This window comes from Saccostrea cucullata, unplaced genomic scaffold (genome assembly GCF_032062105.1).
Source record: "Saccostrea cucullata isolate Sc308-1 unplaced genomic scaffold, CSIRO_AGI_Scuc_v1 ctg19, whole genome shotgun sequence".
NCBI classification, from domain to species: Eukaryota; Metazoa; Mollusca; class Bivalvia; order Ostreida; family Ostreidae; genus Saccostrea; species Saccostrea cuccullata.
Genome location: NW_026940018.1, coordinates 377,312 through 404,279, shown reverse-complemented (window position 1 = coordinate 404,279; position 26,968 = coordinate 377,312). Strand labels below are relative to the sequence as shown.

Here is a 26,968-nt window from a genome sequence, read left to right as displayed (position 1 = left end):
TAATTAATCATCGCACCAAGACAGCATTAAAGATGATGTAAAAAAAATATTTTTTTGAAAAGGCATTTTGTCACATATTTATTAAGTTTTTTTTAATTAACATTTTGAAAAGCCTTTCCTAAAATTCTTATTTTGTAGATTTCCTATGAAACAGTAATTTAACGCAATGATGTGAGCAGATTTAAATGATAAAGGAAGGTCTGGCATAGAAAGGCCGATGCGGGACGGAAACTTGCACGGTTTTATAAACAAAGGTTCACTTTTGATTTGAACCCTAAATGATGCCTTACAAAAAACGCCCTCATCAATAAATTATGTGATAATAAAGAGTCAAAATCTAATCCCGAAGCCTGTCTTCTCAATTAAAACAAGCCTGCACGTGACGAGAGCTATCGATAATAAAGCCGCTTCAATGCCGCTCAGTGGAGGGGCGTTTGATTCCCCTGTCGGTGATTATGAGGGCTGCCCGACTAACACTATCGCTAACATGTTCTAAACTTTCTCTGATCGACAGCATCTGTGCGTGTTTTTTATTTCAAGCTCCTGTGTCCATTTTTCCTGCACAAAGAAAGTCGCGAAAAATTTTACAGTAGAGATTTTTTTTTTCAAAAACGAAGTGTGTATATTTCGGCATTACCATTACTCATCGGTATTAAATTTGGGATTGACTGTAGGCAATTTGTATATCCAGCTTCACCACGCGTGTGCCACACAAAGGAGTTGTGATTTTTGTTTCCTTGCTCCTGTTGGGTCGTCCCATCATCATGCCAGAACAAACCATTGCTCTACCAGAACATGCCATCATCACATATTCTTTTAAATTCACAGAAAAGCATCCCCTGCCAAGAAAATCGTAAGTGGTTCAGTGTGTTTGTATGTCTTTGTTTACATGTGACTTTCGGGGGCATGAGACGTCTTTGGTTATGAGGCAAACAGCTTGCCACACTGCATGTACATCAAATGTTCGTGAGTCCGCCAGTTAATACGAAATTCCCCCCTCATTTTCAAAAATTTAAATGTTGTACTCCCTCTGAAGGTGACCGTCACACGGTCTGATTTTAGTGTTTTAGTAATGGTCTATATGCCTACCCTTTGGTGTCAAATGTACCTATATTACATTATGATGGGTGCATGTTGTTTCTCAGTCGACTAATTATTTTATCAAATAAACTCTGCAATTAGTCATATTGCAGAGTTTATTTGATAAAATAAATTATGTCAGAAAGGACAGTACCCGTCTCTTATCCACAACTCCTCTTATACCACTGAATGAAATTTAATGAGACTTTCATAAAATCTTTGTTACATAGTGCCATTGTGCAGCTTCTATTTTACTTTTTGGTCCGACACGTATTTTGGGGTTCCCAGAGCAAAACATGGACACTTCTATAATACCGAAGGGTACCTATCTCTTATCCGCAACTATTCCGCTGAATAAAATTTTATGATACTTTTACAAATTCTTTATTACATAATGCCATATTGCGAACCCTCTTATTTTACTTTGATCTGACAATATTTCGGGTCTTACTGAGCAAAACATGGACTTTGCCATTATAATCATATTGGGAGGCAGGGGTTCTATTAAGTGAGCTCCGTGCTCACAGTACCTCTACTAGTTTTTGATAATGTACAAGTTACTTGCTTGTGACTTATTATACCATGTAGGAATATTATAATAAAAACAGCATTTCATGTATTATCGTAATCTATGTTACTGTGACCTTCAAATTTGACGTCAGATCTTTTTTTAACTTTTTACCTTATATTTAGCACATTATATTTATTGTATCCTTATAAGAAAATGTGTCATCCAAATATGACCTTAATGTGACCCTTGACCCCCGAGTCAAGTTTAAATTATATTGTATAATGTAAGTCCTGGACGGACAGTAAGTCAGTAACATTGTATATACGTGTAGGGTGTATCACAAACATACTCTGCTTAACATAAGACCTTGACCTTTGATTTACAGTTTTTAAGTTTTTTTTCGGGGGGGGGGGGGGGGAAGGGGTTAAATAAATAAGAGATTGATAGATATGTAAAAATAATCTCGGTTTTCCCTTGAAACATGAAGCTGACAATCATTAAATTCATTGGAACAATACACATTGAGGCAGAACAAACAAGGACCTGTAAAACATCAGAGGTAGGATCAGGTGCCATGGAGGAGTAAGCATCCCCTGTCGACTGAGCAAAACCCGATGCTTCTTGTCATGATCGGGTAAATGGGAAAAAATAATAGCCCAGGAATTTGTATGAAAATTGTTGTTCAACATTCGACTTAACGATAGATTGTTATTGCTAACTTAATGAGGGTGAAACACATTTAAATTTACACAAGAATTGTCGGAATATCGTTTTCTGGGGCGTTTTCAAAATACTTCAATAGTTCAAGATAAAAGATGCTATCATTAATATTTTTTCCCTCAAAAATATAAGGTAAAAAATGGAATTTTACTACTGTAAATCACTTTTTATTCGCGAGCACTTTATTTTCGCGTAAATACGCGAGACAATGCGTTCGCGAAAATTAAATTCTCGCGTATAAAAGTATTCCTTACGATTATGCAGAGGTATAACCACAATTCGTGAAAATTATGTCTCGCTTACAAAGAGTCAATGACAATCTCGCGAAAATAAGGTGTCGTGAATATTTAGTGATCTACAGTATTTCTTTGAGAGCATCAGATTTTCTGTAAATCCGACTCGCTTACTCACGTAGAGTTATGTAATTTTACATTAAATTTTTGCTTCCAACAGATCCAGAAAGCGGTAAAAATAGCACCTTTACGCTGTTACGATGTTTTTATCTTCTTGAGTATTCTTTCAGTTGCAAAAATGGTCCATTCATGCCGCCAAATTAACGAGAAAATTGACACATCTGTCTAATTATAGTGGCCGAACATTACAGGGGTTCTCCATTATAGACCTGAGAGTTTTAGCTTCCGACGATAATTATTGGAAAATTTGTTACAATGATTACTAAAACAAATGCTTTATAACTTTCTGCATATCCCAAATGCCCAAGTTACACCGTGTATCATTTCGTTAAAAAAGGATGGGGTTACTTATGGGAAAACTTGAAAAGTACATGTATATTATCCATCAAGAAGTAGACGAATTTTAAAAACTTCATGAATTTACGTGAGGAACACAGTATTATATCCGTTGACATGTAATCTGATTTTTAAAAAAAAGAAAGGTAAAAAAGATATGAACTTCGTCCATCCTTTTCAAATCTGAGGTGAAGGCCATAAAACAAAGAAGCACTTGCAGTGTGTCTTGTTTAAACGTTTGGATAGTTCATAGATGTTGCCTTTCACCAAAGATATTGAACGTTTTATTTTGAGAGCTCAAACGAGCGGCTGCTGATGGATTAACAATAAAAAAGGTTGATCAAATCTCTTTGGGTTACCAAGCACCATCTGTCGAACTTGTTTATGAATTTACGAGAACTTTCAAAAAGATTTACTCTCGTCCGAAACATGATGTATTCTCTGGCTCTTAGTCTCGATACTTGAAAAGATATTATAAATCTCCATCGTTTAGTCCGAGTTAATTCTGCTTCCACTTAAATTTTTTGCTTGCCAGTTTTCATTAAATTTACAAATAACTACATTAAGTTTTACACGGTTTTCAAGCCTCACACCATTTAACAATCAAGTCATTTTCATTTATTTTTCAATGCTCTTAAATTTTAACCGAAAAGACGGTTTTTATATCGCAACATTGTTTCAACATTGCTGTTATGAGGCGTAATTAATGTACACATTAAATGTATGTACAAGGCAGGAAATCTCTCCAATTTTATCAAAATTTCTTGCATATATCTGCACTTGCATTGATAATGCCTGAGATAGATTTAGGCATTTTAATGTTCATTTGACTCCGTACTTTGTGCACTGAGCTTTACGAGTGTATTCGGAAATACAGTCACTAATTTTTGTAAAAAATGAAATAAATGACTGTAATGTCAATTTTAAATTCCTCAGAAACACTTATCGCTGTTATCCAATTTTCAAAAAAAAAAAAAAAATCCACATTAAAGACATACCAAGGATTGAAGATTTTTTTATAAATTGTTGAATCTGCTTTCCTTTTTTCCCGTTTGTACTGTGTGACAGTGGGTCAGCTATACAGCTATAATCTCATTAAGCTTTTGGCAACGTAACAAAATTAAAATACAGACATATAAAATGTCATAAATCATCTTTCAACCATGCATAACTTTGACCGTTTGTGGAATTTCATCTCTTTAAGGTCATGTTGACGTTTTCTGTTTTACTTTTGGTGTATATAAGAGTTTATCGTCTGCCACACTTAATGAATACAAGTTTTGATCTGGAGATTATGTCAAAATACGGAAAGCGCCTTTGAGTTTATTTTTGGATTCATTTTATGTCACAGGAAATTGTGTTTTCAGGGTAAACTCGCTATTTCTATGCTAGACGTCCGCCTGACAAAAAATTCTATTTTTTCAAGAAACACACACAGATTTAAGGATTAAATCTTGTGATATCGAGCTACAATGATGAAATTTTGTTGTGTGTGCAGACATGAAATACAAGAAAATCAAAATTCTGGGCATCCTACAGCGGAGATTTGGAACTATGACTTCAAATTTGAAGTCCCAGAATTGTCACCTTCGTTGTCAAGGTAACCTTTCTCTGTTCACACCTGACTTGTTTCTCACTCTTTTATCGGGCACCATCAATGTTTAAACGTAATAATTTAAAAATAAGCGGCCGAGTTTATTTCCATTGCAGTTGCTCCAATATGTACATATAGGGCAATTTCAACATTTTTAGCTCCTCTGAGCTGAAGGAACATTTTTATGCCCCCCTTCGAAGAAGGGAGGGCATATTGCTTTGCTGCTGTCTGTCGGTGTTGGTCCACTTAGTTTCCGTTCATTTTCTTCGCAACCGTTGCACATACTGGAATGAAATTTGGTATACAGATATATCACATGAATCTGTTTCGGGTACTATTGCGCCATTTTTGACAGAGTTATGCCCCTTGGACTTAGAAAAATTCCAATTATTGGCAGTTTCCGTTCATTTTCTTTACAACCGTTGCACATTCTTAGATGAAATTTAGTATACAGATATATCACATGAATATCTAGGTCAAGTTCTGGTTTGGGAACGTTCGCGCCAGAGCTATGCCCCTTGGACTTAGAAAAATTCCAATTATTTGCAGTTTCCGTTCATTTTCTTCAAAACTTTTGCACATACTGAAATGAAATTTAGTATACAGATATATCACTTGAATATCTAGGACAAGTTCTGGTTTGGGTACGATCGCGCCATTTTTGACAGAGTTATGCCCCTTGGACTTAGAAAAATTCCAATTATTTGCAGTTTCCGTTCATTTTCTTCAAAACTTTTGCACATACTGAAATGAAATTTAGTATACAGATATATCACTTGAATATCTAGAACAAGTTCTGGTTTGGGTACCGCGCCATTTTTGACAGAGTTATGCCCCTTGGACTTAGAAAAATTTCAATTATTTGCAGTTTCCGTTCATTTTCTTTGCAACCGTTGCACATACTGAGAAAATTTAGTACACAGATTTATCAGATGAATATCTAGGTCAAGTTTTTTTGGGTTTATGCCCCTTGGACGTAGAAAAATTTCAATTATTGGCAGTTTCCGTTCATTTTCTTTGCAACCGTTGCACATACTGAAATGAAATTTTGTATACAGATATATCACATTAATATCTAAGTCAAGTTCTGTTTTAGGTATGATTGCACCATTTTTGACAGAGTTATGCCCCTTGGACTTAGAAAAATTCCAATTATTTGCAGTTTCCATTCATTTTCTTCACAACCGTTGCACATGCTGAGATGAAATTTAGTATACAGATTTATCAGATGAATATCTAGGTCAAAATCTGTTTTGCATACAATCGTGCCATTTTTGACAGAGTTTTGCCCCTTGGACTTGGCAAAAATCCAATTTGGGGGGAAGGGGGCATAAGTGTTTTACAAACATCTCTTGTTTCCTAATAATCTGTTGTTCGTCCGTCTAGACGTCTTTCTATCTAGCTGTTAGTCTGTTCGTCTATCGAGCTGTCTGTCTGTCGGTCTGTAAGCTTTTCACATTTTGAACTTTTTCCCAAGAACCACTGGACCAGTTTTAAGGTATTGTAGAATTCTAAACTATTCAGATCAGTGGCCCTTTTTACTAAAAATCTTACGACTAAGATAAAAATTTTAATGTTACTGTAATTTATGTTAAATAAATATACTTATTATATCTTCCTCTTAAGAACCATTAGACCAGAAAGCTGAAACTTACATATAGAAGCTTTTTAAGGTTATGTAGAATTATACATTGTTCAGGTCATGTTCCCTGGGGGGTAGGGTGAGCTAGGCTAGGTATCAAAGCTTTACATTGAAATTGTTTAAACTCGTCTTTACGAGACCCCCCCCCCCCTAAAAAAAAAGAACGAAAGAAATTTTTAAAAATGCAACGTCAAGCCTCCTAAGGCAGGATAGATTGTAAAATGTACAGATCATGCCCTCTTGAGATAGGTGGGGAACAGCAGGACCAAAGTGTCTCAGGTGAGCGTTGTTGCCCAAGGGCCTAATGGTTTATTTTGAACGGTGTTGTTATGACTACTAAAAAAAAGAAACTTGTTGCAAATTCTGTTGATACGATTCAGCAACTTCTACAGTTTACACAATTAAATCTTTTTCATTATAAGTACACATCAGTAGAGCTTCAGTCTCGCAACAAACCTGTGTTTCTAAACTTGTTTTCAGGCTACCATATGTACATGGTCACGTTAATTATTATGTTAGTATATAAGATATAAAACATCAAAAGATTTTAGCAACATTACAAATTGCCGGTCTTATTCAACTAAAACAAGATGTGATTGTGAACTGATGCTCTCGTATGGCAACATAGCGAAGGTTAAACTGTCTCAAATGCAAATCAAGTACAGTGTGTTGGTACCCAGAGTAAGCCTTCTCACAAGAAATACAATAGTGAAATATGAAAGTCCTTGTACCGCCTGTTTGAAAGTTTTTAAAAAAAAGTTTTTTAAAAGTACGTCAAACTCCTAGGTCAAGATCAAAGTCGTTGTTTCTGAAGAAAGGTCTTGTCACACGGAATATATATTCTGAAGTATGAAAATTCCAGCTTAACCCGTTCAAAAGTTATGGCCAAGGTTATTTTTTTTTTAAAGTAGGTCAATCTACCAAGGTCAAGGTCTAAGGGTCAAAGTTGTTGGTATCCTAGGAAAGGTCTTGTCATACAGACGTTGCGCACGGTGTTGGTACTATAATATCTAACTTTTTATGTCGCAAAGAAATTGGCGGTTTCTCGATGTCATGTTCACTTTAAATTAAAAATAAAATCATTTATGTTATCTAAAGTAATGAATAATTCTTAAAATTTTCTTTTAAATAATTTAAAATTATTCTAACTATGATGAGGCGTTACTTATTGTCATACAAAATTCCCGGAATAAAGGAATGCACCTGTGAAATATGAAAGCCATAGTCCCACCCACTCAAAAGTTAAGGGCAAGTTTAAAGTTTTTTTGCGGACAATTAGACAGACAGACGGACGGACGGAGAGGGCAAACATTATGTACCCCAAAAACTTCGTTTACGGGGGCAAAAAATCAAATATGCAAAGCGGATAAGACTGCGCTTATCTAGAGAAATCTCGTAAAGTTGCATATTTTATCCTTCTGCAGAAAGGGATATATATATATAGAATCGGTTTCAAATTTATTGAAGTTGGGCCATGCACTGAAATTTTCCCCGCAAAGCATCACATAAAATACAATCATTTATTTAAAAAAAAGGGCTTTCTAAAATGTTCTAGATCTAGCGATGTTTTGTCAAATGTTATTACTACAATTCTAATCATAAATAATCCTAGGTGTATGTGTACGTTGTAAAGTTCTACAGCACCGTGGGCTAGATACCACCTTTATACCTCAAGTAGTTTTACATGTACATGTGCAGTGGTTATTTCCGATATCGGTATAATTCTGAAAACTGTGAGTAATTGACAGTGAGGTTAGACTCAATACTTAAAAAATCACTTGAAAAGGCGTACAAAAACGTGAATAATGCTATGCGTTGCATTGGTTCGTGGTACCAGACTAAATTTCATGAAATACTCAGAACAATATAACTAAGGAAATTGTATATACCTTAAAGTTTACTTTCCGGATAATATTACAAGAGCTGAGGGCACTCGGTACTAGTACTCACCAGCCATTGTGTACATTAGAGTTATCTTTCTTGCCCAATGTATGAAAATCATTAAATATAGTTAACGGTATACTATTTTCGTCTTAATTAATGCAGCATTCATATAAATTTTAGTATAATCAGAGAAAATTCCGTTCTGCATCAAATTCTAAGTCTGTTTTGCCCGCAAATCTACTAAAAATTAAAGTCAGTTCAATATTGTCCGAATAAAATTTTATATACATGATATATCACATACACAAATAAATTTCAAGAAATCATACATAACTATTTTTGACCCCCGTAATGGCCCTTTGAAGTTTCGGAAAAATACCCATTTTTTTGCCCTGATTTCTGTCTGTCTGTTTATCCGCAAAATTTTTAACCCTGGCCATAAATTTTATATACAGATATATCACATGAAAATCTAGGACAAGACCTTTCTCTGGGTAACACCAAATTTGACCTCGTGACCTTGGAGTTTGACACACTTTTACAGCAAAATTCCTAACCTTTTCTTTGGCCATAACTTTTGATCGATTGGTGATAGGACCTTCATACATGTACTTCACATAAATATGCTTTGTTACAGAACTTTCTTTGGATATCAAAAATTCCAATTTGACTTTTAAAGTTATGCATAAGTGTTTTACAAACATCTAATGTTTTGAAAATCCATGTAATTATCCAAAAACAATATTAAAAATTCATGGAATATGTTAACTTTTTAAAATTGACTAGGAGGTAGGCGGGAGAACAATACTATTGTTTGCAGCTCTTTAAATAAGAACAGGAAAAGTTAAGTATCATATTGCCTATGACCTGACAATGTCTGACTAAATGCAATGATTAAATTGTAGATCTTGGCAGTTTCTTTTAAAATATTTAAGTCGATGATATATGCATTTTTGTTGTTGTTAAAATATTGTTCATCTATATATTATAGATATATCAATCATACGAATTGAATTTTTTAGCGCATCAACTACATTAGCAAGTATTGAAAACAGTGAAAAACAGATCTTTTCTAAGAGCAACAGCTAGAGTTACCTCTCTTAGGCTGTTATTTGCACAGAAGACGAAGAAAACAACATAATAATGAATTTAGGCTCTTGACGATAAATTTTTGAGTACATTTCAAACATTGCAAAGTTGATGCTCGTACACTGTCCATTTTAGTCCAGAAATTGAATTATGACAATAAAACGTGTTTTTGTTTGTTTTTTGTTTTGGGTGGAATAGCATAATAAAAAAAGTTAGAGTTACTCCTCTTATACTGTGTAAAAGATTGTTTTAATTAAGCTACTGCATGTTATTTATCCTCTGTATTTGTCCAAAATTTTCAAGTTTCACGTTTTCATCCTTATTTCAAATAAATTGTATTTAGAATTTATCCAAATTAATGTAATACAAATGAATTCAGAGGTACTTGTCCGTAGCAATATTTTTCAAAGGGGACATCCCAAAAAAAAAAAAACAAAAAAAAAAAGACATACACAAATTAAGGCTTCTCAAAATATTCCCTTTTGTGTTCGAATGTAATTTATGAACATGATTCGAAAACTAATAAATTCCTGTACAGACGATGATTTTCCTGCACATACATGTATTTTCCAAAGGATTTTAAAGTGTCTAACTTAATGAAATTTTCAAATCTTAATTTTTCTGTAAACATTTTGTACCTGTTCCTTTAAGGGGCTATTTCTATATATATTATTTGACCACTGATGAAAAATTATATTATATATATATATTTTTTTTACTTCACTATCATTGTTCTAAAACGAAAATTTAAACGATCAAAGAGAGATCACTTGAAATTTTTATGACTTGTAATTATGCTGTATTACAGATGGTTGGAAATTTGTCTTTTTATGCGCCCGGATCGATAGATCCGAGGCGTACATGTATATTGTTTTTGTCATGTCTGTTTGTCTGTTTATCTGTTTGTCTGTCTGACTGCTGAAAACTTTAACCTTCGCCATAACTTTTGAACCTTGAGATATAGAGACTTCATATTTGGTATGCGTACTCCACTAATAAAGTTCTTTCAAAAGACACCAAGGTCAATGACTCGCGACCTTGACTGTGACCTACATGCTCAAAATAGGTTTTTTCAAACTTTTGCCATAACTTTTGAAGTATAGGAGATAGAGACTTCATATTTGGTATGTATATTTCACTAATAAAGCTCATACAAATGACACCAAAGTCTCTGACCTTGTGACCTTGACTGTAACCTTAATGCTAAAAATAGCTAGTTTCGAACTTTTGCCATAAATTTTGAACAATAGGAAATATAGACTTCATATTTGGTATGCATACTCCACTACTTAAGTTCTTTCAAATATCATTAACATTAATGACCTTGTGACTTTCACTGTGACCTATATGCTAAAAATAGTTTTTTGTAACTTTGTTGCCGCCGGGAGCATAGTGTTTCAAAAACACATCTTGTTTAATTTTGAAAATATATTTATTACTCCTCTGTATATTTTTTTTATTGTTTGGAAATATTTAAATTCCACATGACAGTCATTTTCCACCTAAAAAGTGCATATAAGAATCTATGATTAAATACCAAAGCACTAAATTACAAGTCGTATTTTTTTTTTTGGTAAAAACGTCTTCGTCGTGGCCCTGAGATCAACTGTAAAGAGAAAAAATGTTTCGTTTTATTTTATTCAGGGATATTTCATTGAAACCGTAACATATAAACACAGACATGGGAGGTCTTTATCCGAGATTCACACATCTGTATCATTGTGATAAAGCCCCACTTTACAAAAAAAAGAGGAAAAATTCTTATAGAAAATAAGATTATACGAAAATAAATCTAATGGCCTCGAAAATTGACCAAGCTCATCAGAGTATAATGTAATACAGTGGCAAACACACTTGTAAAATATTTATTCATCCAAAACTTTCATCGATTAAAAGCATTTAATTTAACCCCGAAAACCCATGAAAACCTTTTGAAAAAGTTCATAACCTTTCTAATTATAATGGTTTGTTTACCAGGCAACATCTGTCCTCTACTGGAACCTATTTTGTTCTTAATGGAGTCCTGCTTGGTTTTACTCATTAAAGCCGGACTTTACAGAGGTTCCTCGCATGAAACGTCTAAATTTAAGCATCAATATATCGGTGACTTTATCAACCCGAGAACATGAATTGAGATATGGATCACCCAGAGTCAATAAGATTTTAATATTTGTGAGCTTTTTTATCCGACGAAAAACACCATTAACCTCGATCTGAAGTGTTGACGTTTTGTGTAAATTGTTAACCTCTCTCCTGTTGATGCCAACTCTCTCCCTCTCTCTTCTCTCCTTAGCTCTCCCCTCTCACTGCCGTACTGTCTCTCTCATACTCTGTCTCCCTCTGTCATACTCTCCTTTTCTCTCTGTCATACTCTCTATCTCTCTGTGTCGTACTCTGACTGTCGTACACTCTCCCTCTCTTTCATTCTGCTCTCTCTCTCTCTTTCATACTCTCTATCTCTGTGTCGTACTCTCACTGTCGTACACTCTCCCTCTCTTTCATTCTACTCTTTCTCTCCCTCTTTCATTCTACGCTTTCTCTCTCCCTCTCTCTGTCATACTCTCATTTTCTCCTCTCTCACTGCCATACTCTCTTTTTACTCTCTCTCCGTTGTACTCCCTTCCTCACTCTCTCCTCTCTCACTGCCATACTCTTTCTCCTCTCTCTCTCCGTTGTACTCCCTTCCTCACTCTTTCCTCTCTCACTACCATACTCTCTTTCTCCTCTCTCTCTCTCTCCGTTGTACTCCCTTCCTCACTCTCTCCTCTCTCACTACTCTCTCTTTCTCCTCTCTCTCTCTCCGTTGTACCTCACTCTTTCCTCTCTCTCTCTCTCTCTCTTTCTCCTCTCTCTCTCTCCGTTGTACTCCCTTCCTCACTCTTTCCTCTCTCACTGCCATACTCTCTTTCTCCTCTCTCTCTCTCTCCGTTGTACTCCCTTCCTCACTCTTTCCTCTCTCACTGCCATACTCTCTTTCTCCTCTCTCTCTCTCTCCGTTGTCCCTTCCTCTCTTTCCTCTCTCACTGCCATACTCTCTTTCTCCTCTCTCTCTCTCTCCGTTGTACTCCCTTCCTCACTCTTTCCTCTCTCACTCTCTCTTCTCCTCTCTCTCTCTCTCCGTTGTACTCTTCCTCACTCTTTCCTCTCTCACTCCATCTCTCTTTCTCCTCTCTCTCTCTCTCTCTCTCTCTCCCTTCCTCACTCTTTCCTCTCTCACTCCCATACTCTCTTTCTCCTCTCTCTCTCTCTCCGTTGTACTCTTCCTCTCTTTCCTCTCTCACTCTACTCTCTTTCTCCTCTCTCTCTCTCTCCGCCCTTCCTCACTCTTTCCTCTCTCACTACCATACTCTCTTTCTCCTCTCTCTCTCTCCGTTGTACTCCCTTCCTCACTCTTTCCTCTCTCACTGCCATACTCTCTTTCTCTCTCTCTCTCCGTTGTACTCTCCTCACTCTCTCTCTCACTGCCATACTCTCTTTCTCCTCTCTCTCTCTCTCCGTTGTACTCCCTTCCTCACTCTTTCCTCTCTCACTGCCATACTCTCTTTCTCCTCTCTCTCTCTCCGTTGTACTCCCTTCCTCACTCTTTCCTCTCTCACTGCCATACTCTCTTTCTCCTCTCTCTCTCTCCGTTGTACTCTCTTCCTCACTCTTTCCTCTCTCACTGCCATACTCTCTTTCTCCTCTCTCTCTCTCCGTTGTACTCTCTTCCTCACTCTTTCCTCTCTCACTGCCATACTCTCTTTCTCTCTCACTCTCCCTGTCATACTCTTTCTTCCTCACTCTCTCCTCTCTAACCTGCATATTCTATCTCTTGTACTCTTTTTCTCCTACTCTCTCCTTCTCTCTCACTTCTACACGTACTCTCTCTTTTACTCTCTCTCTCTCTCTTTCACTCACTCATTCTCTCTCTCCTCTTTTTCTTTACGATTCAATTATGTTTAGTATAAGTAGAATTTCCTTCTGCACGAATGCTTACTTTTTCATTTCTATTTTTGGTGGATTCAAGTGGAGATCCCTACCATCCGAAAATAAAACCACTCTGTGTGATCTTACACTGGCTCACTGCCTGTAAATGATAACAAGCAAATAGCTACACGGTCTCCCTTGTGGCAAAAAACTGTGACTTAATTAAAGGCTATCTGGACCCTATTTTTTGTTATGGTTTTTCCAGTAACATTTCAGGGTGCAAAAGAACAATTTTATGCACATGGAAATTCCAAGCCGTTATAATTATAAGTGCCGAATAATGGTAAGCGTGATGAAGAATGTCGGTTAATGCTTTGTTCGAGTTCAGATGCAATGTGTGTTCCTGGAATACAATGTAAAAAATTAAATATCAAATCAGTTAATGGATAATGAACATATGCAAAGTTCACTAAAATGAAAGTAATGTTTGAAATGTGATAAGTTGACGATAACATCAGAGGAATAATTTGGGAATTATGGGATAAAGGATGGATGGAAGATTATATAATTTCGATATCAACAGCCGTCAACATTGCAGTAATTTCGCTGATAATGTAAATCACTTATATAATTAAAATCTCTTTTATACAAAGGGTTGTCTAATAAACAATAAACAGCTAGAGAATTGAATTACTAGTATCCACCCAAAACAAACCTAGTTTCTCCCCTTTCATCCAACCCCCTTTTCGAAAGCGAACGTAGCTCTCCCCTTTTACAACCCCTTCCCTCTCCTCGGCTGTTCATTCAATGTATTTTTTTAACCGCTTCCAGTATAAAAGATTTTCACTAATTTGCACAGAGTTCCTCTACGGAAAGTCCCCCAAAACTTTACTTTACTGTCTGCGTAAACCACAGCAAATTCTAAATACAATGAATGTCGATTTCTAAGACAAGAAAGTCTTTCATGTTCTTTTGAACAGGTGTTTATCTATCAAAATTCTTGGAAACAGCTCCTTATCAACACTCTTTATTTTTATAATTTTTATCTCGATAAGATGATATTTTTATCGAGTAGATAATTTCGCAATTGTTTCGCAATCCTCTAAATTCGCAATTTATCAATTTGTTATCATCAGTTATTTAACTGATGAGCCCTACCCCCAATCCTACATCAACGGTGTATGGACCTTATCCAATGGGACAGGATAATTGGTCCACATATATTTGTCTTTCAGATTTTCGGCTTTCGCTGATTAATGTCTTTTTTCTTTGCTTATTAAAATACGCTATCTGCCTAACTTTATCTCCAGCACAGGGGTATCACCATTATGTAATTGCTGAAAAGTCGAGCAAAATCGAATAGTTCTTGATTAATATTAATCTTTCTTGGAAATTTGCAATACCATACAATTCGACTTAAATATACATGTATATGATAACGGTATATTTTAATCCTTAGACAAAAAGCATTTGAATAATTGACCTGCTTCATGCACTCCCAAGTGCTATTCAAAGAGCATGTTGATAAACAAATATAACGTGTGTACATTGCTGTCCCAATTTTAAGTTCAGACACCTGATTTACACCTTATTTAAACTCGGGTGTCCTAGACCTTGTGTATTACCGGTGTCTTGATTGACAGTCACCCGCCAAACTTTCGGATTCCGCTGATGACGTAGGCCTTCGAGTTCTCTCTCCTCCCACCGTGCAGCGCTTCAGCACGTTCTTATACATATGGACACACATATATTTTAACGACTCATTCTAGTTTTGAGCGTTGCTCTGTTAATACATCTTTTAATCATGGGGAAACTTAAAATGATTGCCGACCCAAAACTTTATTTTATTGAAACCGGAGTATTAAGGTAAGTTGCATAATATCACCTTCCCTTCCAGTGATTTAAAACGGTAAACCACTTGATTTTAACTCGGCAGGATTTAATGAATGATAGCTATAAAATCAAGATAGGTAGACTTTGCTTAAAATTAAAATAAAAGATAGCTTAATTATCCTAGATATTCTGCAGTTTCTCAAAAGCAGTTTACAAAATTTTCGAACCATTAATATATCGAAAAAAAAATCTTCAAAAAAGAAAAGTAGAGACAGAACTTTGTGGATATGCATGTTTTAATAATGTACAGTTAAAGTGGAAACAAGTTTTTCATTAGATTTTAAAAGCAAATAACTTTTTTTTTTCAAATTGATCATTTCACTAAAACCGGAATAGTTGGCACTTGTCGCCAATGCATTCAGTGATCACGTGGACTTTTGGAAAAATTCTTTACTTAGTTAAAGAAATATATCGTATTTAGAATTTGTTTATTCAGTTGACATATGTAAACTCAGAGAATTACCAAGTTATATAAAAAAAAAGTCAATGCAAAACGAATTTGCTTACAGAAGGAAAAATATGTCTAAAAAAGACTTGCAACTAAAATAATAGATTTCACCGATACACAACTAACCTTAAAACAACTAAAGAAAGGAATTTTTAAGTGGATTTGCATGTATTGATGATCAAGAAATCTTGTTCTTCTTAATTTTCGGAAGCGTAAAACTCGTATATAACCTCTTACCGCATCGTACATTTTTACACGATAATTCAAAGAAATTTATATTTACAGCTATTCAGTAGAAAGCTATGTCATTCACCTAAACTGATTACTTCATGTGTCTACAATAAAACTTATGTATCCTCGCTTGACATAAAGGAAGAGTGTCATGTCAACTGCTATTTGTCTTTTGACCGGGCAATATGTAAAACAAAAAAGTTCCATGCGGCTGAAAAGTAGTCTGTTGTTACATGTGATAGTTATATATTTACGAGGCTAGAATATTTATATTTCGTGTGAAGATTCACGGAATTTGAGAATCAAATGCCCTCGCAACAGCATATAGCTGATCCATTCAATAGTATATTTTTAAAATCTGCTTAGTTGACGTCCGTTATTAAAAAAAAATTATACCAACCAATTAATTAGTCAATCAATCAGTTCAATAGGGAAAATGATTTTTTTCCCATTTAAGTGCATTTGCAAACTTTTTAAATTGGCACGCGTTTGTGATTTTTAAATGGATGGTCGTTTTTTTTGATAGCATTCTTGTAGTAAATACATGAGGTGTCAAATTTGAGTAACCCGGTCATGTTTCCAGATTTTGATATGTAGAGGAAAGAGGACGTCGATGTAATCTGTTGTTTATTCCTGTCTTGGTTCCTTGTTGAACAACCGTGAATGTCCAGAATACGGATAAAGTGGCACTCTCTCCGATAATAAAATAAACCAATATGTCGTCACTTCTTGAGAAGGACTTTATTTTGTAAACTAACCGATTTTTTCAATTACTATATTATGTTTAGATAACTCTTTCAACCAGCCTGAATCAGTAGTAAACATGTTTTGTTAGTGTGTAGACCTAGTACTTCAATGTTCTTATATCGGTACCGGTGCTTTAGTACTCGACATCCTTATACACTGTGCTATGCTGATAATTTTGAATAGGGTGGGAGTAAATTTATACAAAATTCACAACATGGTTGCATGCATTTACATTATTCAATATGGTATAGTTAAAAACGCTTATTTGTTAGCATCCAAGTACCGCTGACTTATCGCGTGAAGCAAGACCAATTCTCGTGGCAAAATGTCCTTGTTTTGTTTCCATAGTTACAGAAATTTTTATTATACTAATATACTCTCATTATTCTATATGATAAACGCTAAAATTATCATAGTCGATGATTTGTCGAGCTGCAGGAACATTAGCAAAGGATACTAGTAGTACAAAATAACATTTTGTTCAGCTTGCTTCAGTACATGGAAAGGTTTTCTTATTCTAATGGACTTACTCTCGCGAAGACAACGATACTAATTGAAAAGTTGTCTCTCCAATAAGAAAATAGTTTTTTTATCGATCATTCTAACAAAAGACGGATATGACTATGCTTAGCCCTTTGTTTCTGATTTAACGTTTGTGCACATGTATACTATGTGATGCTGACAAATATATTTATCCCCAATCACATGCTTTTTGAATAATAATTTTCATGACGACTATATATATAAATGTACATGTGCATGCATGGACATATTCACCATGTAGGGGCCTATATAAAATTTAAAAACGCCAGACATTTAAACCCTGACTGTGTTCCGTATTTCCGATTTCACAACCATGTACTTCCGTGATCACCAAGCCCGTATATTACAACACAATAACTACGGTTTTGATACGGAGAAAATATGCTACAGATGTGTAATTGACACCCATCAATAGGCGTATGTATCAAAATCGGAGTTGCCCGTATTAAGTTTTTTCTACGTTTCTACGTTATACAGTTGGTTGGCACTGTGTCCGTTTGTGTGTCCGGTTTTCACCCCCGTAACCCCGTTTTTTCTAGACTTTTAAGGAGAGTGTGATGGTTGAATAAGTAAGTATAAAGCGACATCTTTATAGATTCTTATGTATAGACGGGTAAATATCTACATGCTTTCATTCTATTTTTAGTGCTGCTTTGCTGTGCTTTTTTTGTACTACTCGGTGCAATCTTCCGTCCCTGTGATTGCAAATAGTTAAATGTACATTATATACGTCACAATCGTTATATGTGTTTCTTTAATCCTTTTAATGATAACATTTTTGTTGAATCCTGTTTGGGAATTTTACGATAACAAAAATTAAGAATATAGTAACATTTTTATACCAAAGCTTGTAATGGAGCTCTCGGTCTCCAAAAATTTAATTCTACACACTACACAGGGCATTTGCAATCCTTCGTGTAGGACCACTTAAGACATAGGTTCTATGATTTCCGTCTTTGAATGGGATTTACTTGAAGTTGTCCATTTATAAGCAAAAAGTACGTAGAACAACCAAAGAATGTATGTAAGGATGTATGAGTTCTTTTTTTAAATATTCAGATTCCTCCAAATATCGATTTTATCTTCCGGGAATGCTGGTTTATACATTTGAAATCTTGACATCTGAGCAAGGGCATATGGCATATAATGTTATGATAGACATGTTTCAGTTGAAAATCGGAGAAATGGCCGGATGATTGATTTAAAACAGTCTAACTACATACATGTTGAACAGAAATGGGATGCGAGGTAAAAGTTTATATCTCATGAATGGATTAAGGTTATAATTTTGTCTTCTTTAAGGTTTTCTTGTTCCCTTATTGCAATTGAATTATAGACTTCATTTGCAAGATAGCGATACATAGATGTTAGAGACTATTTTAGCCATTGTCAACGCTTATTTATGGTCCAACCCTCTCAAAATATTTACCGAGATAGAGTTCTGTTACAACCCCTCAATAAGTGATTTATACCATTAAAATAAATATATTTAGCCACAGAAATCCCATTCATTTCTCTCCCCGGCGATTGACCTTCAGATTGCTTTTTCCAGCATGTCAAGGTCACAATCGCAGCATCTTCTCTGCTTTGTTCTTGCAAAAACACAAGAAATGAATTGTTGAAAGGAGCAATTACCATGTCAAATTGGCTTGTTTTTGCCAAATATACCAATCATCACTAGGAAAAGAATGTTTTCCTCATTTTCCGCAATTTTTTTTATGGAGTGCGAATTGGTTAAGACGGCTCAGTGCTAAATTTGTACGGGATTTGAGGTCTATGAAGAGCTTTTCAGGACCTGTCCTTGAGTGCATATAAGTCAATGGCCTGAGAACATTCATGTTCACAAAAAATACCTTTGGTCACATGCTAAGCATGGACATATTGTCTGTGTGTATTAAGATTAAAAAAAAAGATTGTGGACACAATATACGAGACGAAAAATGCAATAATCTTTACAAATTCCAAATTTCGTAAGTACATGTAGAGAGAGAGAGTTTTACAATAATTGTTACAGTCAAGCAATTTGTAGTAATTGTCTTTAAAAGCATTTTCTAGTCAATTGTATTGATGTTAATAGCGTATGCACACGCCGACAAAACCCATCATTTATCGCCGTGTATCTGAACGAGAAATCTGCTAAACTTTAATCAAAATCTTTCAGCAATGCAATGCCAAATGTTTAATCTTGAAAATATTTTTTTATCATCAAAAACGAACTTTTAGCGGCATTGAAACGATTTTTACATGACGAACACTCTTGCAGTGTCAGAATATTTTTAAATTTATTTTTTAAAAAAATTGCTGACTTGGAGGAGAGAAAAAATAATATCGCTGAGTGAAAAAAGTGCAGAAAACAGCAGGAAACTTTCCCCATTTCAACTGCTATTTTGATATGCAGAAGATATTTATTTGATGGCACGGCTGTTTGGGAGTCGCAAGGGTTCATCATAAAGTTCTGTTTTACCACAATGAATATGTTTATCCCTACTTACCGCCCGTAAGCGGATATTTGTCAATGTGCTTTTATGTACATCATCCTGACGTAAATCAACTTCGGCCGCGGGTCAGTTATGCGGCGATTTGTAAAAGCTTCGGACACGCCAGCCCAGGGTCGGAGACCCAGAGTCTACATGCTCCAATTAAAACTGACAAAATTGATAACAAATAAAATTGGATAGATGACTTGGAATTTCAGTATCTTTAAGTTCCTGTATTTGCTTTTGAGTTGATAAGAACGTATTGAAGACAAGGAATTTTTAAAACTATAGCTTTTGTGAAGTTCACACTTAGGTATTAAGTCTGAAGATAATATACATTTTTATCTTATCTTTTGTTTAATTATGCTCAATTCTTGCTGATGTGGTTTGTCACATCTAATAAGTTAGAGACCTTGCTCGATCTCTTTATAGTTAAAGCCGGACTGAAAATAAATGACCTCTTAGCGCCTCTATATTTATTATACATTTTTATTACACCAAAAAACATAAACCTGGCATGTTCTCTTAACCTTGAGTTGACCATCACGTTTCTTTTGACCACGTTTTTGTATCAATTTGAAAAACGGCAAAATCACAATCCCATATACTACATGTAAGTAACGCTTAATTAAATATACAGTAAATGTGTTTTATGACCTCCGCCACGACACAGAATATTAATTATATCTTATTTGTTTTTTGTGTAAATAAGGTGATATTAATCACCCAATTAACGTCTGACAAAATGCAGTTTTACCTGATCTTGACAGAGGTCGAAGTCCGAGGTGAGGGTATGTCTGCCCACTTATCAATCAGAAAATAGTCTAATATTGTAATACTCAAATTTGGAAGACTGGACACAAGGGAAGAATTTAAATTAAACCAAAATTTCAAAAAGATTGTTATTTCTAGGTCTTAAAGGTTCAAAAAGGCATTTACTTGTATTAAAACTATGAAAGAATGAATGGGCAAAGAGAGATAACTGCTGAGAATGTTACAGTAAACTGGGAAGGCAATTTGTCTTGTTACTTATTTTCGGGTGATTGACCTGTCCTTTTAAATATGCCAAAATGATTTGAAAACAAAAAGTATATATTAAGATAATTAGTTTTATTTTTTTAATTATTTAAAGCCCAAAAATCAAATTGTAAAAAGTTCTTATTGAATTTATATAGAAGAAAAGGATCGCAATATTTTTGCTTGCTGCAGAAAATTTAGAGGTTTATCTTTATCTGTGTTAATGAACACCTTTGTCAACTGATTGGAAGTTGAGGTCCATATTTGATTCAAGTATGCATTCACAAATACACATTAAATTTAATAAGTGGATTATTTTTTATGTTAATACAAGGTTACTATTTACAGGTTTTTGGACATTCAGGAATTATCTTGAAATTTTAAAAATGCAGTGGTTACTTATAATCTTCATATATTAAAAAAATGTAATCAAATAAAACTCTTACAAAATTATTTTATGTTGGCGAGTACTAGGTGATTCAAATAGGCATTTATTAGAGAAGTGTGGAGAGGGCAGGTATATATGTTGCTTTTTTTTTCGGGTGATTGACCTGTCCTTTTAAATATGCCAAAATTTTTGAAAACAAAAAGTACTAAGTGCTTAATTGGAACCCAAAATCATATTGTAAGGAATTAAGGTAGCGACATTTTTTTGGGGTGGGGGGGGTCTTATGTTTATCATTTATCAATAAGTTTATTACTGATTATATTCAGACAATGTATGATTGAATCAGGCAAGTATGCATTCACAAATTGTAATTTTATAAGTGGATTATTTTTTGTCTTTTCAGATTAACAATGGCGACGGGTCCCCCTAACTACAAAATTATTTTATGTGGCGAGTATGGTGTGGGGAAAACATCTTCTTTATGTGATTTGACACTGGAGACCGGCGAAGTACTACATTTGTATAACATATGTCATCACACTGTGATTTGATATGTTCTGTCTGGCATATCTACAATTCTGTAAAGAATGTGGACGGATTTAAATCTTTTTTGCCTTAGAAATCCAGCAACCGTTATCATTAACTCGATCAGTCAGTTCATAATCTGTGTTCCTGGACAAGTACATTGAATAATGTTGGAATTTTTGTATAGACTTACTTATACACATGTACTTAAAAAAAATTTACTGAATGTAAGAATGAACTTATTTTCTTAGATCAAAGTCAGATAAAAATAATCTCATTTCAACCTGTAAGATAAAAAGTACACGTGTATATATTGCATGTGGTGTCGTTTTCACGAGGATATCCGAGGTACGAGGGAGTGCTATCGTGTTCCGTCTGTTAACAAATAGGCCACTATCCCAGAAAAAAAAACCGAGGATTCCTTTTTCATTCCCTCGTTTCAGGAAAGTAATAGATATTTTTTAAACACGTTTGTCATCTCATAAGGAAGTTATCTTCTCTTGTTATAGTGCGAAGTGACTTTAAGCGGGGTATATAATTACATGAACATCTGATTTCAGACTACTTGGGTTTCTCTTTTAGAATCATTGTGACGTCAATAAAGTGATTTGCGTTATTGTTCATTGTAGATTTTATTGCCACTTCTGGTTACTTGATCGATTTTCGACACAAGATTTGTAAAATTTCAGAGTAAATGTGTTAAGTGTACTTTACCTATCAAAAACGTGAATATGTCTATAAAGAAAACGTGATAAAATCAGGCCACACAGTCGTTGTGTCTGAGAAAAAAAGTAGATAAATTCTCTTTTTCTCTCCTCTGAAGTAACTTAGGAAAAGGTTAGGATTAATACAGATAGAATCTTGTATTTTTGGATTCGGGAACTTAATTAGAAGTTTTCCTCACATCAGTTAAGAATGGTGATCGGGTTAAAGAATCATTTACAAGTGTCAAGAACCTTAATTTCGCTTATCTAACGAGGGAATAACTGACATAGTTTAGTAGCTGATGTTCAGGGTCAATTTAATTTAAGTACAGTTCTGATGTTTTATTTGAAAGGCTTTTAAAAAGCAGAATAAAATGAACTTTGGTATTTTTTTTTTAAATTTGCTTTACGACAAAATGTCGTGTGAAGAATAGACTTTATACGTTTTCAAGAAATGATGCTCTTTCAATATACAAGTGAAAAGTTGAAAATTTATCGATTAAAAAAAAAAAACGAAAATTTATCGTCCTTAAAAAATTTGAATTTTTCACTAAAAAAACAAATTTTAATTGAAAAATTCAAATTTTTGTAGAGGAGCATTCCATCGTAGAGAGCTATAGATGTACGTATCTATAAATTAATAATTAAAAGAATAGTTGTATACCGTGTGACTTTTTAATTGTCTTAATGAAGCTATGACGGTCACCGCATCTTGATAAACTTAGTCGAAAAACCCGGTCTATTTCAACCAAAATAGACAATCAATTGTGCAAGTAATTTTTTGTTCTGTAATCAACCCCATGAAATACGTCTATTCCAAATATTTTGTGTATAATCTTGTGTTTATAATCTAGAAAAAGAATTAACATCGAAGCTAGACGAAGTAATGCAACATGTCAGTTTTGTCAGATTTTTTTTGGTCAAAATTTGTATTAATTATGTTTTATTCACAAAGATAAAATCACCCATGATGTAGGTATGTATAGATTTTAAAACGTAAAAGCATTATTTAAAAATTATTTGACAGCTAGCAGCACATGTACACTTGTGAAAGCGTTTGAAAGGAATTGTATAGGCAATCTGCATTGATTCAGAGGAAAATAGATATGAAAGAATTGAAAAATGGGTCAAATATTTTTCAAGTACAAAAGTGACCTTGTATTCATATTGCTTTGCTTTCCCTCCAAATAATTGAAACAGGTGTACTTAACCAGGTTCCACCATATGGTTTTTGTGAAAAAAAGAGAAAAATTGGCATGCTTCAGATAGATATAGAACAACTGACCAATGTCTGACATTTTATTTATTAGGATATGCCAACTGCATTTTTTCTAATCATCTTTCAAAAAAAGAAACACTTCAGATATTTTCTCCAATTGAGATTGGTCTACAAACATCTGTTTTTCTTATAGAATTCAAAATGATATTTGACAAGAAGATTCAGTCCTATTTGAATTATGTTTGTAAAATCGAATATATGTTGACATGATATGGTATGCATTACAATACTTTAAATTGGCCTGAAGATAACTTTTAAAGATTTTTAATTTTTATTTCAGTTAACACTGTGGGACACGGGTGGAATGGAAAGGATGAGTTTCATTGGTTCCAGCTATTATCGAGGTGCGCACGCAGCCTTATTATGTTATAGTATTAAAAACAAAGACACCTTCACAATTCTCTCACAGTATATCTTAGACATAGTCATGAACGCCGAAGGCGCCAAAATATTCCTCTGTGGCAATATGGCGGATTGTGATGGCGAGGACCAAGTGACGGACGCTGATATTGAAAACTTCGAACGCGAGTGTGGGGACGTTTTATCCGGAATGTACAAAATATCTTGTAAAGACAATTCGGGGGTGTTCGATATGTTCAAAGACATGGCCAGAGTTCTCCACCAGGAGGCTCTCGGGAAAATGACCTTAAGACGAGAGTTGAACGTGATTCGGCCCGGGGAATCTCCAGAAAATGAAGAATCACAAAAGAAAAAATGTTGTTGAATAATTGTTTGTGTTCATGTAAATGTAACTTTGTGTTGATCAGTCATATTTGTGTATTTTACATGGAAGATAATGCTTTGTTTTGTAAACATCGAATATTTACATGGATTGAAAACGTGTTTTTGTTTCAAATCTTCAATGCATGCGTATAGATGTAGTTGTCCTGTATTGATGTATTTATCTTGTACCTGATTAATCATGGATACTTACATCATGATCATGATACACATGTTATCTGGCACAAAGTTAAGTACATCTACCTGTTCACATATTTTTCCATTTATCATGATTTTCATGTTTTAGTTCATAAATTTCATGAACATGGACCACAGATTTGAGACCAGCGCTCGAATTTTATTATAAAGCATATATACATGTATCATATTCTTGAAACAAAGAAGTTTAAGTGTAACTATAGTAAACTTTGAAAACTGTATGTTCTTGCAAGTTGCACTGGATATACAATTTGATAAATCACAATGCATATTGGACGGATTTTTAAATATAATATGTTATATTTTTTGTTTGAATTTTAATGTTTTCATGCACCAAAGGTTCTAATTTTAATAGCAAACTTTTATATGAAATTCTATTTACATATATGTAATGTACTTTTATCTATGTCTATTATATTTCAAACTGTCCTGTTCTATAACTTTCACTTTTAAAATGAAAGTGCCTTTAATTTTTACATTAACTTGTATACTCGTGCATTTTTATGTCTTCCTCTCTCCAGTATTATTTGTGTAATAATTATTTAAGTGTAGATACCACTTTATTGACGTGTATTTACAGAGGATATATCTTTGGATATACCTGTTGTTGTAAAATATTGTTCTCAATTGGATAAATAAATGAATCAGAAAGACATTGAAGAATCACGAGTTTTTCTTCGGATGTGACCATATTAACCAAGGTCACGTGTCGCAAAATGTTGCTGGCATGAAAAAGATCCATCACTGCCAAATTAGTGGAGCCTCGGTATAAATGACGAGGTAATCCTCCAAACAACATCTGTTAAAGAACCAATAGTTTGTTTGAAGTACATGTACATTGACCGATTTTTTTTAGAATTACGAAACAAAATACCTGCGTATCGAATTTATTATTGACCATATACTTAAAAGTCATATAAACTGATCTAATCTGAAGTATGTTTTTATTTTGCTTACATCTTAAAGATATGCAAATATACAAACCATAATACTTAAGAGAGATTTTTTTCCTTATATACACTGTTTTCACTGTATCAGAATTTCTGTTCAGAAATATGGATGACCACGGAGAAGAATTGACCACTCAGTTGATATCAGTTCAATCAAATCTATATTTAGACAAAAACTGAATAGTTCGCGTGAATAAAATTTTCAGTGCAAAAATGCTTTCTAGCAATGGGATTTTTACCATCATTCGGCAAACTGAAACAAGTCCCAAACCCCAAAGCTTTCCTCCGAAAAACACCAAAGCCGAAGCGCCTAAGCTTACTGTAACTTACATTTTAAAATACTAGTATAACAAACGGTGATCTATCTCGCAAAAACGATACAACCCTGTAAACAGATAATAAAACACGGACCCCGGGAAATTTCAGAGTGGGATCAGGTGCTTAGGAGGAGTAAGCATTCCTTGTTGATCATAACACTGACTGTGATCTTTTTGATCTGGTACACGGAACATTCCGTCGTCAAATCATTGTTTATAGTGAATACTCAATAGAATATAAAAATACGAAGCAAAAGTGGCAGACTTTAATTTCTTTTATAAATTCAATGTTTAAAGGAAAGAAACTATAAGTATTTGAAGAAATGTCTTCCAAATATCTAGGTTAAATGCCTGGGCAGTGTTCTTTTTTCTTCTTATGTAGAAGTTTTTGAATAAATTTTGCTTCATTGGAATAAAGAAACAAGTCGGTTGATAAACGAATACTTTTAGTGGCCATCAGACTTCAAAATTCGTTAGGAGACCTGTCCTTGGGGCCATAAAACGTAGTGAGCTGACTTTTTGGTCTCTTACTCTAGTCTTCTTTTTACCATAGAAAAATGAGATGAGATCAAAAGTGAGTTCGTCTGAGATTTATGGCCCCAGGCCTGGTCTCCAAAGACTTTACATAAATGTTGTCATTGGGAACTTCAGCATCCCTTTAGTATCAACCTCAGAGTACTTTGGTGTATAAAGCATGGCGATTTTGTTGATGACCAATGAAATGATATGAAAATTCTGATTTCCAATTTTATTGCAGAAGCAGTTTTCTATGATATCAAAACGACTAAGTTATAGTGAGAATGGTTGTATAAAGTGTTGAAAATTAAAGTGTTTTATAAGATAGACTTTAGAATAAAAGAAACTAGGAAATAGGTAGAGCAAACCCAACTCAGTTGAATGGAATATTAAATTAATTAAACATTGAAATGTGATTTTGAAAAGAAAAATCATCCTAAAAACGAGTTTTAAATACCTGTAACATCAACGTATCTAGCTTTTAATACACATGTAGCTCGAATTGGATAAAAATTTGCTAGTATTCAGAGCATGCTCTCGAGCATCGAAAAAATTGTAAGACTAAACCTTTTAGGCATATGATAGGGGAAGATTACTATACAAATAAGGACAGATGACGATAGAAAAGCAAAGAGGTACAATTTCCAAAAAAAAAAAATCTATAATGAACAATACTTAATGTCCTATTTGACCTATCGTATGCATTATATCAATTTAAAAAAAACCTTTCAATTCTTGATTTTTAGCCGGGCTTATTGCTCAAAGAGCAATTGCCGGCTTCAAGCGGAGCGCGCCCTCTGGTGAGAGATTGTTGCCGGC

The 26,968-nt window shown here is 34.4% G+C and overlaps 1 protein-coding gene across 1 annotated transcript; it reads left to right on the top strand.

The window, feature by feature from the left end:
• Positions 1-4,328: 4,328 nt before the first annotated feature.
• On the top strand, positions 4,329-25,021 carry LOC134254495 (ras-related protein RabC-like). The gene is made up of 3 exons (XM_062737005.1): positions 4,329-4,660; positions 21,323-21,428; positions 23,708-25,021. The coding sequence occupies exons 1-3, from the start codon at positions 4,533-4,535 to the stop codon at positions 24,149-24,151; spliced, it is 678 nt and encodes a 225-aa protein (XP_062592989.1). The 5' UTR covers positions 4,329-4,532; the 3' UTR covers positions 24,152-25,021.
• The last annotated feature ends 1,947 nt before the right edge of the window (positions 25,022-26,968 follow it).

What these genes read in the sequence shown, in the direction of transcription:
- LOC134254495 (XM_062737005.1), top strand. Translation starts at nt 4,533, where the DNA reads ATGATGAAATTTTGTTGTGTGTGCAGACATGAAATACAAGAAAATCAA. An exon ending in TTGTCACCTTCGTTGTCAAG is followed by an intron (nt 4,661 to 21,322) that starts GTAACCTTTCTC and finishes TTGTCTTTTCAG; the next exon opens with ATTAACAATGGCGACGGGTC. An exon ending in TGACACTGGAGACCGGCGAA is followed by an intron (nt 21,429 to 23,707) that starts GTACTACATTTG and finishes TTTTTATTTCAG; the next exon opens with TTAACACTGTGGGACACGGG.